This window comes from Dama dama, chromosome 10 (assembly GCF_033118175.1).
Source record: "Dama dama isolate Ldn47 chromosome 10, ASM3311817v1, whole genome shotgun sequence".
In the NCBI taxonomy this organism is placed as follows: Eukaryota; Metazoa; Chordata; class Mammalia; order Artiodactyla; family Cervidae; genus Dama; species Dama dama.
In genome coordinates, this window is record NC_083690.1 from 25,643,942 (window position 1) to 25,662,034 (window position 18,093).

The 18,093-nt window shown below is 56.2% G+C and overlaps 1 protein-coding gene across 1 annotated transcript in view; it reads right to left on the bottom strand.

Annotated features, from left to right (window-relative positions):
• Positions 1-830: 830 nt before the first annotated feature.
• Positions 831-18,093, bottom strand: part of NSMCE1 (NSE1 homolog, SMC5-SMC6 complex component) — a 35,292-nt gene continuing 18,029 nt past the window's right edge. The window contains exons 3-8 of the mRNA XM_061153055.1: positions 10,069-10,190; positions 8,982-9,059; positions 7,680-7,826; positions 2,713-2,829; positions 1,524-1,644; positions 831-1,047 (exon numbers count right to left, since the gene is read on the bottom strand). Coding sequence (XP_061009038.1) covers positions 968-1,047; positions 1,524-1,644; positions 2,713-2,829; positions 7,680-7,826; positions 8,982-9,059; positions 10,069-10,190 — 665 coding nt within the window. The 3' untranslated portion in view covers positions 831-967. The remainder of the gene's footprint in view (positions 1,048-1,523; positions 1,645-2,712; positions 2,830-7,679; positions 7,827-8,981; positions 9,060-10,068; positions 10,191-18,093) is intronic.

Genomic DNA, 18,093 nt, shown 5'->3' on the forward strand with positions numbered 1-18,093 from the left:
TGATACTGGGGTGGAAGGGAGGTGAGTCAGGGAATTAAAGTAGTGTGGCAAGTGATGGTCGAGGACGTGCAGCAGGTCAGGGACTGGGCATCGAGGCAGTGACCGCCTCGCCAAGACCTAAAGGGTGAACAGGTGCTGTCGGCAAGGGCAGGACATGCGAGGGGAGAGCAGGCAGGCGGAGGGACCACTTAGGACAGAGAAATGCCACGCCCTGGAAAGTGGGAAGGCAGAGAGGGAAACACACAAGGCCCCACTGCACGGCCTAAGCCTCAGGGCAATGGGGGCATCAGGAGCTCCAGCAGGGGTGGTGGGCACCTTGGGAGGGTGACCCTGGGGGAGAAGCCGGGAGCAGTGTGGAGAGGAGGGGAGCTGGCCCAGCCTGGGTGGTGGCCATGGGGCTGAGGGCCATCCGGCAGGTGGCCTGCATGGGACTTGGTGGCAGGCTTGATGCAGGAGGCCCAGGGGAAGGAGGCATCCAGGCCGACTTCCTGGCTCCAGCCTGGGGCAGCTGCAGGCGGTGCAGAGAGCCCCATGAGGACACACAGCCACAGCCCCTCCCGCAGCCTCGTGCTGTTCGGGCCGGTGCATTTGGGCCAGGGAGGGTGTGGGGCGGGTCCAAAGCCAAGGCTCCCGCATGTCCAGTAAGTCGGGCTGGCCAGTGTGGACAGGACCAGTGACCAGCGCTGGGGCCTGAAGGCCACCCTGAGCAAGTGGCCTCGGGCCTGCTGGGCAGGAGGCGCTCGGCCAGCCTCGGCCTGGACCTGAGCCCGGACCCCCAGCTCTCAGTAAGCACCGGGAGAGGGGCGTGCCACCACAGATGAGGCCGCAGAGGCTGCTGAGCAAGTTTATTCAAACCTGTTAACAAGCGAACGTACAAGATAAAAAGAGGTGATCCACGTGAACCATGAAACTGATGCCTCTCTTCCCAGGGGAGCACCCGGTCACTCCCCCGAAGGCGGCGGCCTGGCTAGTGCTGCCGGGACCGCAAGGACCTTTTGTTCGATCTGGACATACCAGTCTCCCTCTCCTTCTCGGGGTCGAAGACCTCTGTACACAGAAAAGCCAGAAGGTACTGTGAGTGGCGGGGTTGGCAGACGACCCCAGTCACAAGCCTGTGCCAAGGACTCTGTCCCACGGAACATGTTACCCTCCAGGAAGGCAGAATGAGCCCCCGTCTGGGGACGCGCTTTTACCTCCCCTCCAGAGACAGCTGCAGGGGAGAGACTCTACTACACCAGACCCCCTCACGTCTCAGGGTTTCTGCTGGGTTCCAGAGAGCCTTGCGGAACCAAGGCCGGCAAGCAAGCTGGCCTACACTGACTGCAGAAGGTACTTCAGTATGCGGGGCCCGGGTTCCGCACACAGTCCATACTTCAGTACGGAGCCCCTGTTGGGGTGCCCTGTCCAGCCCCCGCCCCGGTGCCCCCTCAGGGCCAGGCACGGACATTCTGGCATACCCACAGCCCTGTCAGCCCAGCTCTGTCACAGGCCAGGAAGAAAGCGAGCGGCTCGGGGATACAGACCTGGCACCTCGTGGGGCCAGTAGTCGTTACAATGGGGGCAGTGCGGCTCCGTGCTGGACTGGAAGTACTTGGCCACACAAGGTAAGTGCATCCTGATTCCACACGTCTCGCAGCTTTGACCCTGAAATGAAGAGGTGATGGCCTCAGAGCCCACTACACACCTCCGTGTTCATAACCCTTCAGGAGACTGCAAGGAAGGCATCCCACCAGCTCGGTTATTTTGTCTTCCAGGCCCCAAACTGATAATGAGAACACCCCCGCAGTCTTCAGTGCAGTGGGTTTTGGTAAGAGGCTGACAAGTGAGTGCAAAGAGAAAAACTCAAGGCTCCAGAGGCCAAAGCAGGGCGGAGTGGGTGGCAGCCAGGCCCTTGGAGCAGCAAGGCTGCCCACAAGCCTGGACTCTGAGCACGAGCGGGTCCTGGGGTGGGCATGAAGACGACCACAACTTTCAGAAGGCACTTCAGCGACGTAGGACAGAGCTTTAAACAGCACGCCCTGTTCTAGAAATTCCACTCTTGGGATTCCAACCCAAGAAAAATAACCACCAAGTGCCCAAGGATGGATGTGCCAAGAGGCCCAGCCTGATGCAAGTGACAACTGCAAAAAGAGAGACTGAAAAAGGAAGAAACACAGGGGCTTCCCTGGGCTCCTGTGGCTGAGACTCGCCCTTCCAGCGCAGGGCGTGCGGGTGCGATCCCTCGTCAAGGAGCTGATGCCCTGCGTGCCTCACTGCCGAGAAACCAAACATAAAGCAGCAGAAGCAATGCTGTAACAAATTCAATAAAGGCCTTAAAAATGGTTCACATTAAAAAAAAAAAAAAATCTTAAGCAAAAAGACAAAAACAGAATCATCCAGCACCAGTCCAGCTGCTCTGCTCTGAAGCCATACAACGTACGCAGAGGCAGGCAGCCAACAGGAATATGTAGCTGGGACAGAAAGATGTGCGGCGCGCTGCTGCCAAGATAATATGGGCCCCACAGAAAACTTCTGAGAGCCGTTCTGGGGGGAAAAAAAGAGCCTGGGACAGAACAGAAGGACCAGTGGGGAGAGGCAGGCCCTCACGCACTTGTCGTCAGATGCTTCTGAGGAGACACCCATCGTCTGCTCACGTCGGGGAGGTTCCAGGCGTGTCAGACGCCTGGGCCCTGAGTGAGTCCTGGAGAGTGCCCCCTGCCTGGCCCCGGGTACCTGGATGAGCAGGCCACGGCAGATGTTGCAGACCTTCACGGCGTCAGGGTACGTCTCCCGGATGTACTGCTCCATCTCCAGGATGGCCCGGCCGTGCAGGGTGAACTCCCCTTCCTTCTGTGGGGACACAAGGCGGGGGCCTCTTTGATGAACTGGCACACCTGGCCCGCTTCCTGCCCGGGAGGTACCTCTGTTCCCATGGCCCAAGGCCAGGAAAGGGGCAGAGGTCCACACACCCCTTGCCCCACAGGCGTTCACACCGACCCCTTGTACAGCCTAAAGTGGGGAAAACTCAGGTGAGACCTGGAAGAAAAGCGAGGGGAGGACCTCCGCCCCCCATTTCCTTAGCACCTTCCTCGCGCCTTCCCAGACGGGAACCCTGGAGCTGCCCCGGCACCCCCGGATGAGGACAGAGGCCAGCAAAGGGAGCCGTGACCCCACAGAGTGAACCCCACAGCCCCGAGCCAGGCTCCCGCTCCTTCCTCTCCTGCCCCCAGGGAGCAGCACAGCAGTGCCTCCCAGCACCGCTGCCTGGAGCTTCCGCCTGGACCATCCAAGATCACGTCCGCCCACACCACTTCACAGACGATGCTGGAGGTGGTCCAGGGAGGCCCCAAACCAAGTGGCATGGGGCGTGGCGAGGCCTCCTGGCTCCCGTATACACAGTCCACACGCCGTGTAACCCCAAACCATGGGAAAGCCAGAACTATGGCTGAAACACTTGGCTGACCCCACGGCCAACTCACAAGCAAGAGGCAGGATGAGGGAGACCTGGCTGGAGGCAGTGTCACAGAAGCCCATGGCCGTTTGTGCGTCCGAGTCACCTGAAGGGCTGGGACGGGAACTTCCTGACCGTGTGCTGGACCCCTGGGGGGCGGGGGTGCCGGGGGGCCTGGGCAGAGGCACACAAGGATGGCGGGGCAGGAGGGGGAGGCTGGCGGGCAAGCTTTGCAGAAGCCGCCACGGAGCCTGCGGCTGCTGGCTGAGCTCAGCCCCCGCGCCCGCTTCTCTACCTCATGTCACACAAGAGGGGCTGCGGCTCCCGCCCCACACCCCGTGCCCACAACTCCCACCTCCATCCAGGGTGCTGTGTCACCCGGCCAGGGAAGTGCGTTCGTCCTGGGCCTCCAGTGTCGGGCAGGTGACCACCCAGGAGCAGATGGACATGGGCGCACAGTTAGAGAGCCGGAGTGACGACCATGGGGAGCAGGGCAAGCAGGCAGGACAGAGCCCAAGGACTCCTGCGAGTGGAGGGAGGCCAGCACAAGGCGCCAGTGTCCTACACCGTGGACTGTCGGGGAGGGGACAGGAGCTCCGCGCCCCGGGGAGCAGGGCATGAGAGGGCGGGGCCCCACAGCTGTCCCGGGGCCCCACAGCTGTCCCGGGGCCTGTGGCCACTACCTTCTCAAAAGCTCCACGTCCTCGAGGCTGTCCCCATGGCCACCACCGTCATCTACCCTCCCCTGCGTGCCCCTCTGACCCTCTGCGGAGATCTGACCTCTGGGAGGCCCAGCCCCGTGAGGCGCCGCCATTCTCGGGCTGAAGAACTAAACCCCTTTCTGCCCACCTCCAGGCTTGCCTTGTGCCCCCTCCCCAGAGCACCCGGCCTCACTCAGCTCCTGAGCCCACCCCGCCCGCTCGGGGGCAGGCCGCTCCCTCTGCTTCGGACCGTCGTCCCCACCCCGACCAGCTGCCTCCTCCCCAGCCTGCGGCGGGTGCCACTTCCTCCGCTGGGGGCAGGTCCCCTGTGAGCGCTGCTTCCTCTCTGTCTGTGACTCTGCTTCAGCGAGAGTGGGGCTGACCGCCAGCTCTCTCCCCAGACCAAGAGCCAGGCCTGGTTTTGCTCACCCTGTGTCCCCAGCACCTGATGCGTGGCCCAGCACTCGGCCGTGGCACGATAAACATCTAAGGGCAGAGTATATAACAGCCCTCACATTGATCCCAAGGAGAAATGCCAAGGCCGGAGCTGAAGTTCAGAGTCAGGCTTGAGTCACATTTACTAAACGCCTACCACCTGCCTGAAAGTGCCCCGTGCTCATCGCTCATGACAGCACTCAGCCCTCTGTCACCAGGAGGGGCAGGCTGCCTTCGAGCTCCAAGGAAGATCCAACCCCAAGTGACCTCCCAGGCCTGACAACCACCCTCTGAGCTGGGGCCCTGTGGTGGGGACTGGCCCCTAGGCTGTGCAGACGTGCTGCTGCCGGCAGATGCCCAGGTTCCCAGGATCCACACTTCTCTGAGGCCACCTCCATCTCAGAGCCTCGCCCACTGGCCCTGACCACCCCCCATCCCAGGGCCCCCAGGGGGCTGCATAGCTGCCTCAGCAGCTCCGTGCCGAGGCGGAGCCTTGCACAGGGCACCGGGCAGGGCTCTCCCGGTGCTGGAGGGGGGAGGGGGGAGGGGGTCCCATCATAACAAATACAGTGCTGCTGGGGGACACGTCCCCCCAGCATGGCCTCTGAGGAAAGACCCACTTCCGAGAGGCTGAGGAGGACTCAAACATGGTCCCTCCGGTCAAGGTGCTGCTCCAGGAAGGCTGGTCAGAGCACCAGCCAGCGCTCGCCCCGCGGCCCCTCAGCTGGTCCTTCACAGTGACACAGAACACATGGCCACGCCCGTGCTCATCAGCCTAGAGAGCACTGCACCCTCAGGACAAACACCAGCCAGCCATCACGGTCCTCCTCTTTCAGATGGGAAATGGGCTCAGAGGCGAGACGCCACCTCCAGAGGGAGCGGCCAGGCCAGAGGAGGACCCTGGGGTGTCCCACCACCACGCCCTCCCCCTCCCCGGTCTGTTCCTTCGTCCACGTGAGGCCCAAGGGATCAGTCAGCAAGAGGAGGGGGCGCTCCCTCAAGACCCACGGGGCTTCGGAGGCCAGTGCTCACAGAACCCCCAGGCCTCAGGAAGGCAGCACCAGCACCTCCACTTCCCCAAGGAGGAAGCAGAGAGGACAGGAGCCAAGGCCCAAGCCAAGTCCAGCAGACCCCAGAGGCGTTCTTCCCTCCAGTCGTCCCTGCTCTGGGCAGCAGAGCGTCAGTCCTGATAGAGTCGGGCACCCAGCCCTACACCGTGGCGTGACAGCATCTAAGTGCGCTGGACCCGCATGGCCACCCGCGGGCCCAAAGCCGGGCACAGAGGCTGTAACCGGGCGGCAGAGGGTGACCCCGGGGAGACGACAGGTGTTCGTACCAACACAGACTGTATGAGTGCCGGTACCTTCTAACCTACAAGGAGTTCTTATATCATCTCGGGGTAAGTGTGAGATACACTCTGTTCCTCTGGAACTTCAACTATCTGCCCGGTCATGGTTCAGTAAGCAGCGCTTCCAGGAGTGACAAGGTACAAAGATGAGGTCACAGTCCCTGCCCTTAGAAAGCTTGGCCCGAGGACAGAGTGCAGTTGGTTATGACCCTTGAGCTTCCCGAAAACATTCCGTATTGCCAAATCCATCCGAGAGAGGAAGAAAAACTGTGACGAAGCAACTGATGGGGCCTGCAGTCACACTTGCTGGAGCCTGGAAAAGGCTTGGCCACTTGCCTGGTAGGGGACTTCACCCAGATCACGGAGCTGCAGTGGGTCCAGCTACAGAACAGAGCAAAGGGCTCCCCATGGTCACAGGGGGTGATCACCCGAGCACATGATGTGCAGACGTGCCCAGAGGCGCTGACCCCACTAGCGGCTCCCGCTACCCCTGCCCTCAACCGCTCGCTGTAGCCTCTCCAGACATTTCCTCCCGTCTAGAAAGCACCACAGGAACGTTATGTTTCTGGTCAGACTGCCAGGGCGGCCCACCCCACGATCAACAACTCTGAGCAGAGTTGCCGCAACTCCAGAGCTGAGCTCTCCCTGAAAAGGAAGTGAGCATCATGTCACCACAGCAGTGGCCTCCAGCCACAGGTCTGACCACCAAGTGAGGAAGTTGAGGGCCCCTCTGAGCAGTCTTGCCCAGACACAGGCCCAGAGGGGCAGGACCGGGGTGCGCAAGGCAGCACGGAGCCTGGCCAGCTCGGGTTTCTTGGAATCCGTGGTGCATTTGTGGAAAAAGAACTGAAACGTCTGACTGTTCCAGCCAACAGAAATAGACACAGGGCGTCTAGAAACTCGAACCTTTCACAGATTGCTACAGCTCCTCTCCAAAAGCTTGTCGACACGTCTCTTTGCTCTCTGAGGGCCACCATCTAAGTGAAAGAATCCCAAGAGTACTGGCCTTGGAGAACATGACAGTGACAACCGTGACGGTGACTGACTCCTGTGGGTGCCCTGCACTGGGGCCTGACCCCCACCCCCTCATCCTGCTCCTCACTCACTTGGAGATGGAGCTATCACTCCCCTCTTACAGACGAGGAACACAGGGGCCCCTGCGGTGGAATCCGACAGTAGCACCATGTTCCTACTGACCACACTACACCGCCTGCTTGGGGACCAGAGTCCGGGGCCCACACATCTGCCTGAGACGCTGGCTCTGCCACTTCTAGTTGGGCCTCCCACCCAGGTCAAGTGAGTAAACAGGGTCCTCCTCGCAGGGTCACTGTGGGCCTCAATGCAGACAGCAGGGGTTCCTGACCTCCAGGATCTAATGCCTGACAATCTGAATGTGGAGCTGACGTAATAATATTACCGAAAAAATGCACAATGGGCTTCCCCAGGGCTCAGATGGTAAAGAATCCACCTGCAGTGCAGGAGACCCGGGTTCGATCCCTGGGTCAGGAAGATCCCCTGGAGAATGGAATGCAATGCAATGCAATGCGCTTGAATCATCCCAAAACCATCCCCCCTCCCCAGTCTGTGGAAAAACTGTCTTCCACGAAATCAGTCCATGGTGCCAAAGAGGTCAGGGACTGCTGAGATAAGGGACCTGAACGGGCTCAGCTCAACAGACACCCATTAAATACAATACGATTTTGGAGGAAACAATGTGATTCACTATAAAAGTAAGCCAAGCTGGAAAACCCACAGTGAGAAATACCTCAATCAGCCACTTGTTCTGTACAAACTTCTGCAGCACGTGCTCGGCTTCCTTCTTCCTCATCTTCTTGCCTTTAAGCTGATCAACCAGGTTCAAAATATTTGTGGAAGACGCAAAGCCAGTGTCTGAGTCAATAATCAGTTCCAACTGGAAGAAACAGGTACCACATTCATCTATTAGACTGGGGAAAACAACTCTTCAGCAATAATGCCAATTCTGGCGGGATGCAGTGAAACTACTCATATCACAGGCAGAATTGTACAACTCTTCAGGAAAACAGCTTAACAATATGCATCAAAAGCCATAGATATGTTTTGACCCAAGTTGCTCCTGCAACACCATTCCATATGAAGGACCTTAATGTCCCCCAAATCAAGAAGGATCACTTCACTCCTACTCAAAAGTGGGCAGGCTGGAACCGGGAAGGGAAGGAGCCAGGGTGGCCCCAGCAAGAGAGCACACTTGGGAGCCGCAGAGCTGCTGCGGACTGGGACTGGGAGAAGCCGGCTGGAAGCTGCCTTAGAACTTCTGCCCACAGCAGAGCAGAGGAACCGGGAAGATAGGCTGCTTGTGCGCGCGCACGTGCACACACACACACACACACACACACGTGTATTTACCATCTTAGAATCCGATTCTCAACCCTGGCTGCTAATGAGCCCCAGAGGCAGCTTAGGAAGCAGTGATTCTAGGACTCAGACCTCAGAGACTGGGACTCGACAGACCTGAAGGGAGGCCAGAATGTCCTCAGCACTCAGTTACTGTATGACCTCAGTTCCTGCCAGGCATCCAGGACTGAGAACCACTATCCTCACCAGGTGCTCACCCAGGCAGAGCGGCAAGGTGGCTGAGTGAACGGCTCCGAAGCCGGGCAGGCAGAGCAGCACCCCTCAAATGACTGGACAGATGGATCACTGGGCACCGCCTCAGAATTCGTATTCAGCAGTCTGGGTGGAGACAGGCTCAGCCTTTCTGGCAAGCTCCCCGGGGATGCTGTTGAATTCTGGGACTCGAGCGGCAACACCTGCTCACCTGCATCCCACACCCAGGAGGTCCACTGTTATTCAACCAGTTGGAGTCAAACCCAGACCAGCTCTTCTTTCCCAGGCGGCCGTGGTGACCTCCCCAGCAATCACCTGGCGGCTATGAATTCTGAGAGGGGCACCTGGTGACCTGCCCCTGCAAAGGGCCTTCTCAGGCAGCAGGGGGTACCCAGTAAGACTGAAGTTTCCATTTCTGATGAAAGACGGAAGTTTTCTGTAAGAAGCCTGGCTGATGGGCAACGGGAGTTGCTGTACTTACAGCCTTTCTAAAGAGATCCAGCTCATTCTCTGCAAAATCTGAGGCCATTTTAGAAATTGAAGTCGTTGCAAGATTCACCTAAAAAATAAGTTAGCGTGAGAGTCGGGCTGCGCCCTTCACTTATCACAGTTAATTCCCCTGCAGGCTCTTCCTCCCTCCCCTCCCGCTCCCCACCTCACCAGTCCTGGAGCACTTTTGTCCAGGCACTGTGGGCCACAAGGATAAATCTGTAACCAGTCTTACAGGCTTACATCTTTAGCTCAGTCAGTACATCTAATTTTCAGAGATTTCAGAACTCCCAAGGTTGTGCGATAGCTTCCAAACTCAGATAAATTCGGGAAACCTGTCTGCATGCTAGCGGAGCTTCAAATGCACAAGGCACTGAGAACTCTGGCAGTAAACAAAACTGATTTACCGACTTAACCCAACATTTCCATGACCCTTTCTTCCATGGACCAGGGTTTGGGAAACCCTGGGCTATAGCCCCGTTCTGTGTGGGCCTGGATGGTATAAGCCTGGTCTCTGAAGGCCTAAAGCAGTTCCCTACCCAAAGATGAGGGCTTGTATTTCACAAGCCAGGAGGGGTAAAAAAAAGATCTGAACACAGCAGGAGGTCCCAACGAGGTCTCAGTCCTAGTGACCTCACATGTTTCTTTCTTTCCAAAGCTTCCATGTCTTGTTCAAAATGAAAAGGCATTTTTACTCCTTTACCCCTAATAGTCCATTCATCTAGGGTGACTTCTTGCAGAGACCTGGCAACAACCAAAATAAAACCTAATGCATGCTGCCCAGTCTCAGGGTGGAGGGGGCATTCCATGTGGGGCAACAAAGCGAGCACTGCGTTGAGAGCCAGGCCCAGGTTCTGTTACCCCCAGCCCTGATGGCTACAGAGGACACTATAGACCAGGGGGCCGGCAGCGAGCGTGGAGACGGGACTGGGTCAGGGAGGTGGCCAGGCCCAGTGTCGTTCGCCCTCCAAGCCCTTGGTGAGGCGGTTGCACCTTCATCTACACCCCAGGAAGGAGGGCAGAGGCCGTCTCCACTGCAGTTCCCCACACATCCACCAGGGGGCTCTGTCTGCTCTCACCAGTGCGTAAATGGGTCTCCCGTCATCTTCCGTGACGCCTTTCTTTATCTCTATGTACAAGGACTCCAAGACACTGTTAATGTTGTTGATGAAGTCCTCCAACTTCTCTACGGTAGCATTACCTGGAAATAAACAGGCAAAAGAAAAAAAGCGAAGGGTGCTACATCAAAAGTGTAGCTTGTTTCAACCTGCCATCAACCAGAACACGAAGCAGCAAAGCCACAACTGGGCGAAGGCCCGGGCCCTGCTGGGTGAGTGCCGATGCCTGTGGCTTCTTCCTTCCTGGAGCGTTCAAACAGACGGCGCTGTCAGGCGGAAAGCCTGCCAAGGTCTTCCTGTCTTAGCTGGCAGCCCCTGTCCTCCTCCCCCCCAACCCCCAACCCGAGTTCCCGGCTACCCGGTCACCATCCCCACCAGGCACCTCGGTGCAGTGGGCATCACAACCCGACTCCTCCACAGAGCCTCTGTCCCTGCCCACCTCACGCAGGTATCATGTCCACCTCTGTCCTTCCGCCTTCCGTTCGACATTCAAGCACATACTGAACACTGACACGCAGGCCCTGTGTCCTGGCCCGGGGCTGCCACAGTGAAGAATAACAACCCCGTGGTAGTAACAGCCGCTCAGACCGAGCACCCATCTGGGGGAAGGCCCTGATCTGAGCACTTTTCACACAGTTATGAACCCGTCCTGACTGCAGAGGGGGCAGACTTGCCCAGGGTTCACTGGGAGCCCCTGACCTGAGTGCCAGCCACCTCCTGCTGCCCCTGATGGCAGGAGGTGCTGCCCAGAGATGTACGAAGAAGCCAGCACCCTTCTCCAGGGCCATCAGGCCATCAGCCCGGGACAGAGCCCGGGGAGCACTGCGGGGGCAGGGAGGATGGACAGCAGACTGGCAGGGGAAGGAGGGACGGCCGGGAGGGCTGTGGAGGCTGCAATGCAAAGTGGGAGCCAGGTGGCCCAGGATCCCATGGGCTGGGGGGTACAGAGTGTGTGCCCATCCTCTGGGGGCCACGGGAGCCTTTCAGAATTGAGAGCAGAGAAGGTACATGGTCAGCCTGGTGTCCTGGAATCACCCTGCTGAACTGAGAGACATTTCTTTTTTTCTTTTTTTTGGTTACATCTCACGGCATGTGGGATCTCAGTTCCCCAACCAGGGATCAAACCCATGCCCTTGACAACAGAAGCACAGGGTTTTAATCACTGGACCACCAGGGAAGTCCCTGTGAGACTTTTAAACCCAGAGCACGTATTACTGTTTTCACTTACTAAAATAACAAATTTCAAAAGATTTGTGCCTTAGAAAAATAAGCTAAGGGGGAAAAAAAAAAGCAGTTAAAGAGACAATGTAACATTTATGAATAAAGCAATAATAAAACCAACAAAACAGAATGCTGCAGGAAAAAAGGGCAGGAAGGTTATCTACCACACTGATGACCAAGGCCACTGCTAAGAAGGGAACTAAGGTGAGCCGGGGGTCATCCCAGGGCACTTGATATCTGTTTGGCTTCTTACAGAGAGAGGTATGTGTAAGCTCTTTGAATTGCTAAATACTATGAAAGTCTAGCAAAAAAAAAGGTCACTCTGGTGGCAGTGGAGGTCATGGCCATGTAAGGGCAACAGCTCTGTCACAGGCACAGCTGAGGAGGCCCAGAAAAGCTGATGGAGACCCGGACAGAAATACTAAGATGTGCATCACAGCAGGGGACAACCTTCCTTGATTTAAGTTGCTTAAGTTTAAAAAAAAAGTAATTGAAAGAAAAAATTCGTATTAATAAACAAACGGTACATGGACGTGGCAAAAACTTTAACAGTAGTGTGATGATGTGGCCACAGATGCTATAAAACTGATCAGAGGAGTGAGACATGCTCACATTTCCTGCCCCTGTGCCTCTGAGCAAGAGCCCTCCTTTCTCACTAGTTACGAAAGCTAACTCGCAGGACACTTTTTCCCAAGAGCTGCTCTGGAGCTCTCCTCCTCTCTCACACCATGCAGAGCACCTCCACCGTAGACTCCTCGACCCAGAAAAACTCGGCCGTGGGGAGGGGGCGCCCAGGCACCAACACCCATCTTCCACTGATGGACAGGAGCTACCCCATCTATCCCAAGTGACACAAGCGGCAAGTCCCACCTCCTCTGAAAGTGAGAATTCACTTTTTCCACTGAAAAGGCCTCTCCTGGGTGCCATTCAGAAAAATGTACTCTGGGGGCGGATCAAAAGCCTCCTGCTGCCTTGGACTTTCCAGAAAGCCCATCTGCAGAGATGAGCTAATAGCCACCCTGCGCCCTGCGCTTCCCCACGCCTGCCACCTCTGGTTCGTTGTCCAGCCTCGCTTTTCAGAAACATGAATGTTTTCAAAACATTTTCATCTAAGGAAAAAAAAAACAAACCCACTTCCTATCGCTGTCCTTTATGCAGCAGCACACCGCCTGCTCAGGGGCTCCTGTCCGCTCCACTCACCCCACCCTCCGTGAGTGTGAGCGTCTGTCAGGGCTCGGCCACAGTCCTCACCGCGGCTGACCTGCATGTGGCTCCCACAGACACGCTGTACCGCGTCATTACCTGGGAATAAGCTTTCTTCCTGTTCAGCAGCACCCCCTCCCCAACTGGACTTCTTGGGGGCAACCGAGGCAGCAGGAGGGCCAGCCCAGGCCCGCCCTGCCTCTCTGGGGCCCCCGAGGCCCACCTCTCCTTTCCTCCGATCCCTGAAGGCCACCTGGTGCCTCACATCTGGCCTCACACGTATCTAGGAAACTTACCTCCAACCCTCTCTCCTCTGCACCCCACCCCCCCGCACTCCAACCAGCCAAGCTCCGAACAGGGGTCCCAGACACACCCCTCCCTGCCCTGCCCACTAGGCAAGGGTCCCGGGCGCTCTCTCTGTCCCCCCAGAGTCCTCACGCACTGCCTCCCCTCTCACACTTTGCTCTAGTTACCAGACCTGGCTGCCTAACTCCTGGAGTTCTTCTGCCACATGTATGACGTTGGGCAGGGAGGAAGAGACCCCACAACCAGAGAACCAAAGGGCAGGAAGCCGGGGGGTCAGGTCCCAGGTCAGCCAACAGTGGGCCCAGGCCCCATGCTCAGCCCATCGGACACCCTCTCAGTCCGAGGGTTGGCTGGGGCAGGTCCAGCCCGGCGCTGCAGAGGGAGAGGGGCTGCGGCGCTTCCTGGGCCTGGGGACCGTGGGCTCCCCCTGCCCGTTCCCCAGCCTGGCCACGAGCCCTCTGCCAGTCCTGTGTGTTCCCTTCCCAACAGCCTCCCACAACAGCCTAAGGTAGCCAGAATTGGGAACTCTTGCTTGCTACCAAGATCCCTGACGTGCCCATGAAGGGTCAAGGTAACACAGATCGGTGCTTCCCAAAATCAAGCCTTCAAACCAGCTACTTTTCACAGCTCTGCCCCCTCTCCCTAGAGCCCATAGTAGAGAAGCTACAGCTGGCAAGTCTGGGCTATGTGAGTGTCTAATGATCCATTTGGCCCCAGGATCCCGTGAGTCCAGGGTCATGATGCCGGGCATGAGACACCGAGCGTATCACGTGATTCTGAAGCAACTATTTCCAGTCTTGGTTCTACCACTTCCAGGGACTTTATTAGCAAACTAACAAATAACATGGCTCTTCCCTTCAGATTCCGAATCAACTAAGGAAAAACGATAGGCTTTAGTTTAGGTATCAGTGTATCAGGTTTCTGTGGGTAGCGCTGGATCAGAGGCTGGGTCCCTCCACACCAATGACTGGCAGTCAGCAAGGTGGGATGACATGCTCAGCACCAGGGCTGGACCAAGCAAGGGTCTGTAGATCCTCAGCGCCCCTGTGCGCTCTCTCCCTGAATGCACAGCATGTGTACCCATGCCTTTCTTGTGGGCTGTGGTGAAGTTCTACTGCTGGGCTGAGAACAACAGGCCTGTAAATGCAGGGCTCATTTCATCACTGCAAGAACACTAACTCCATAAGGTGAGCTGCTATCATCATCTTTACATACCAGAGTTCAAGCACTTGTCCCGAGCTCCCCCAAGCGGAAATGAAGCCCAGGTCAAGCATGGGCTTGAAGAAGAGCCCTCAGGGCCTCTGGGGAGCAGAGCAAGCATCCCCTGGAAACATTCCCTACCCCAGACCCCACCAAAGTCACATCTAATTTCTCTAGAACTTGCCCTTAGAGTCACAAAGAGACACATGGCCAATACAGACAGACAGTGAGTGTGCAGGCAGGGGCTGGGAAGGATGTCAGAGGGCCATGCCCAAAGGATACACGTGGAGCGGGGCCCAGCCAACATCTCATCCATCGGCCAAGAGAGGAGGTCCAGCCCTGACCATTCGGCCAGGTCACAGCTGCAGGAGGAACTGAACTAAAGGACTCAAAAGAAAACAGAATTTCTCGTTCTGTAGCAGGAAGTGCCTCCCTGTAGGGGCAATTAAAAAACGGGACTCGGGGCAATGGACAGGCTGGGGCAGCAGAGAACCAATGGGACGCTTCTCTGAGGAGTGGGGGCTGGTTCAGTTCATTTTGAGAGACTTTCTTCTGGCCATCACTGTATACATTATCTCTTTTTCTTTAAAAACAAATTTTAATTTAACCAACAGACTTCTTATTAATCAGTCTCTGCTTCCCAGAAGCTTACGGGAACCCAAGGTTCACTGCATGCTTGGGCAGCAGGAAGTCTGCTGCCCTAACTTCTAAGCAACAAGCAGTTTTGTTCCAAACTAGGCGCCACAGATAGGAAATTTTTAGGCAGAGGAAATACTATTTTAGGCAGAGGAAATAACAGCAAAAAATAAGACCCAGGGGACTGAACCACTCAAGGGCCAACTTGCCCCATGAGAACCCTCTCATCTGATGGGGTGAGCTGGGTGGTCCTCCTGAATCGGGCCGGGGAGCAGACCCCGGGGCTGGAAGAGGCCAGCAGGTAGGCACACTGGGCCGCAGAGATATGCAAGGGGTCCGTCCCAGCCTGGGGCTTTCGTATTAACTGCTTGGGGACAATGGTCCTCTTGACCGACAGTGCGATAGGCGAGTGGGAAGACGGGAGCTGACAATGGCACTTCCGTGGTGCAGCTAGTGAACAGTGCTGGGAAGAGCCGGCGTGAAAGGACAGCAGCCTTTCATGGGTCAAACAGACTAGACGAGTTCTCTCCATCCGTAAAGCACCTGCTGCAGTTTCGTTCCCCCAGGATCTCATACAAGGCCCTTACGAACAACTGCCAATGGGATACAGTACAGTCTGTTTTCCAAAAGAGAACACCAAGGGTCAGACAGGTTAAGGACTTAACCAAGGTCACAGGGCAGGTGACAAAGTCTGGACCAGAACGTGTGGCCTTCAGTCTGGCACCGTGACCAAAGGACTTGCACATTCATTAAAAAAAAAAAAAAAAAAAAGGAAAAAATTCTTACTCAAATATGCAATGAGGTCTGGGAACTACGTCAAAATGATACGGGGGTACGCGGTTAGGAGCACAGATAAAATAAGATTAGTCATGAGTTGTTTTAAGCAGGTTATGAGTACATGAGGCTGCACTGTATTATTCTCTCTCCTTATCTCTCTTTTTCCATAATAAAAGGTTAAAAAAATATTTCAACACTCAACAATACACCCTGGTACCATTAAGCCTCAGGAGTCTGAAACAAAAAAGGGAAAAATGACAGTGTCCGGTGACAACAGAGATTAGCTCAGGGCTCTGACGGTGCAGAGGGAACAGGCTTTTAATAATGGGCTCTTTTAAAAAATCTATTGGTGAGAGATCTGTCTCCAGGTACAGACATCATTTCCCCCCCTCCCCAAAATCAAGAGGTTATTTTGGTTAGGAAGTCTACTCTTGGGCCTTACTTCAAAAGACAGGGCATAAAACTTACTTTACAGCCCTCGGCACAGTTCCAGCATCTCAGCCACATGCAATTCAGTGCCCTAAAACCCATGATAACATCGCTGGAGTGGCGACAGGGACACACGCCAACTGTCCATATAAGTGCAGGAAGCCTAACCGGTCACTCCTCTGGCCAGAGGCCTACTGATCAGTACTTCTGGCAAGAGAGCAGCAGGACTCCCATCATGTTGGTACTGAGGTGGGGCAAAGTCCAGATTTGCCAGATTACACTGTGAGTCATCCCAGAAAACCCAACCACTTTCAGCAGAACTTCACTACTGATGCTGCTCATGTGCATCTCATTTTCATCTCGCCCTCTGAAAACAAGTGGTCCATCCATCACTGAGACGCGTGGCAGCCCCCACCCGCAGCCATGCAGGCAATCGAGGAGTTGCTGAAGGCTGTGCAGGGCAGGGCTGCCACCCCCGCTGAACTGAGCAGCTCCGCTCTGTCCCTGAGCTGCTCCCTCGGGCCCGTCAGCGCAGAGGCGTGGAGACTGACAAGCCAGCCGTCCACGGAGGCCGGGCAGGAAGCACAGACATGGACAGCAGTGGGCACAGAGGGCGACGTGGACAGCAAGCATCCCGTCCAAAGAGGCAGGGCTCTTCTGCCTCAGGCATGTGCCCAATTTTTAGGTTTTTATGAGAAAAATTGTTTTTTCTCATGTGAGAAAAGTTTTAAAAAACAGTTTTTAATAATTAGAAATACTGTAGGGTAAAAACTACACCTGCAAACTAGATCCCAATGACACCACCAGTTTTCAAAACATGGTGTAGGCTGGACTCCTGCCATAAAGACAGAGGGAGACTACAGAGGCCACGCTGTCCCAGGTCCACCAGAGAAGCAACTGTGGTTTCTCAGAGGCTGGACTACAAACCACTCAAAAGGAATAGACTGTGTCACACACATTCTTCTGACAGACTGAATGTACAAACGGACAATAACCATGTATAAAAACAGGGATCTGATCCACAATTGGCACCAACCAGCCCAGGAAGTCAACCTATCACCTACAGGAAGCCAACAATAACCTCTGTAGAATGACCAAGTCTTGATTAATAACTGACAGCTTCCCTGACTTTTGTCTTAGGCCCAATCAGAGAAAGTCAGGAATGCTCCCCCAAACCAATCACAGGCTGTCCGGCCTCTAGTTAACCCACCTCCAGCTTCCCGAACCGCAGCATCCAACTGGGATACCGCCGAGGCCTTCCCTCTCCTGCATAATGGAGCTTCCCCACTTCTCTGCCTGCCATCAAGTCTCCAAAACAAAAGTGCCTTGAGAGAGCAAGCTCTGAGTGAACAGCCCTCGCCTGTTCTCATCTGGGTGGTCTTTGCTTATGCCCACACCTCATACATGTGGGAACTGGCTCAGCGGCCCATTCCCAGCAGGGCTTAGGAAGGGGCTGAAAGGCGTGCAAGCCTGCGGTGCTGGCAGAAGAGGACTGACCACTTCTGTCCTGCCCACTGCAGCCCTTCTCTGAGTCCCCACCACCTAGCCCCGTCCTCCACATGCAGCCGGGGTGAGACCAGACCCCGGCACCACCACCAGCCACCCGAGGTCACCCGTGCTCCCACCACCACGGCCGCACTCCCGTGTGCCTGCTCGCTCTACACTCGGTCGTGCTGGCTTCCCCTGGCACTCACACCCCTCAGCACCTGCACTCGTCATCTCCCTCTACGAGGAAACGACGACCACGCTTTCTGGATTTTCTAAGAAAACCCCAGTATCAGAAAATCAGCTTATAAAGGGCTTCCCTGGTGGCTCAGTAGTAAAGAATCCGCCTGCCAATGCAGGAGACACGAGTTCGACCCCTAGTCCAGGAAGATCCCGCATGCCACAGACTAGCTAAACCCAAGCATTGCGACTAGTGAGCCTGCGCTCCAGAGCCCAGGAGCCAAAACCACTGCGCCCACGTGTCACCACCGCTGAAGGCGGCGTGCCCCAGAGTCCGTGCTCCGCAACAAGAGAGACAAAGGCAATGGGAAGCCTGTGCACCGCAACCAAGAGCAGCCCTGCTCACCACAACTAGCGAAAGCCCGTGAGCAATGAAGACCCGGCGCAGCCACAAATAAATAATTTTAGAAAAGAAAGAAAGAGACTGAGCTTATGAATTCCCATCGCAGCTCCCAGAGCACTAAGGACCAGCGTCAGGGACCTTCTGGG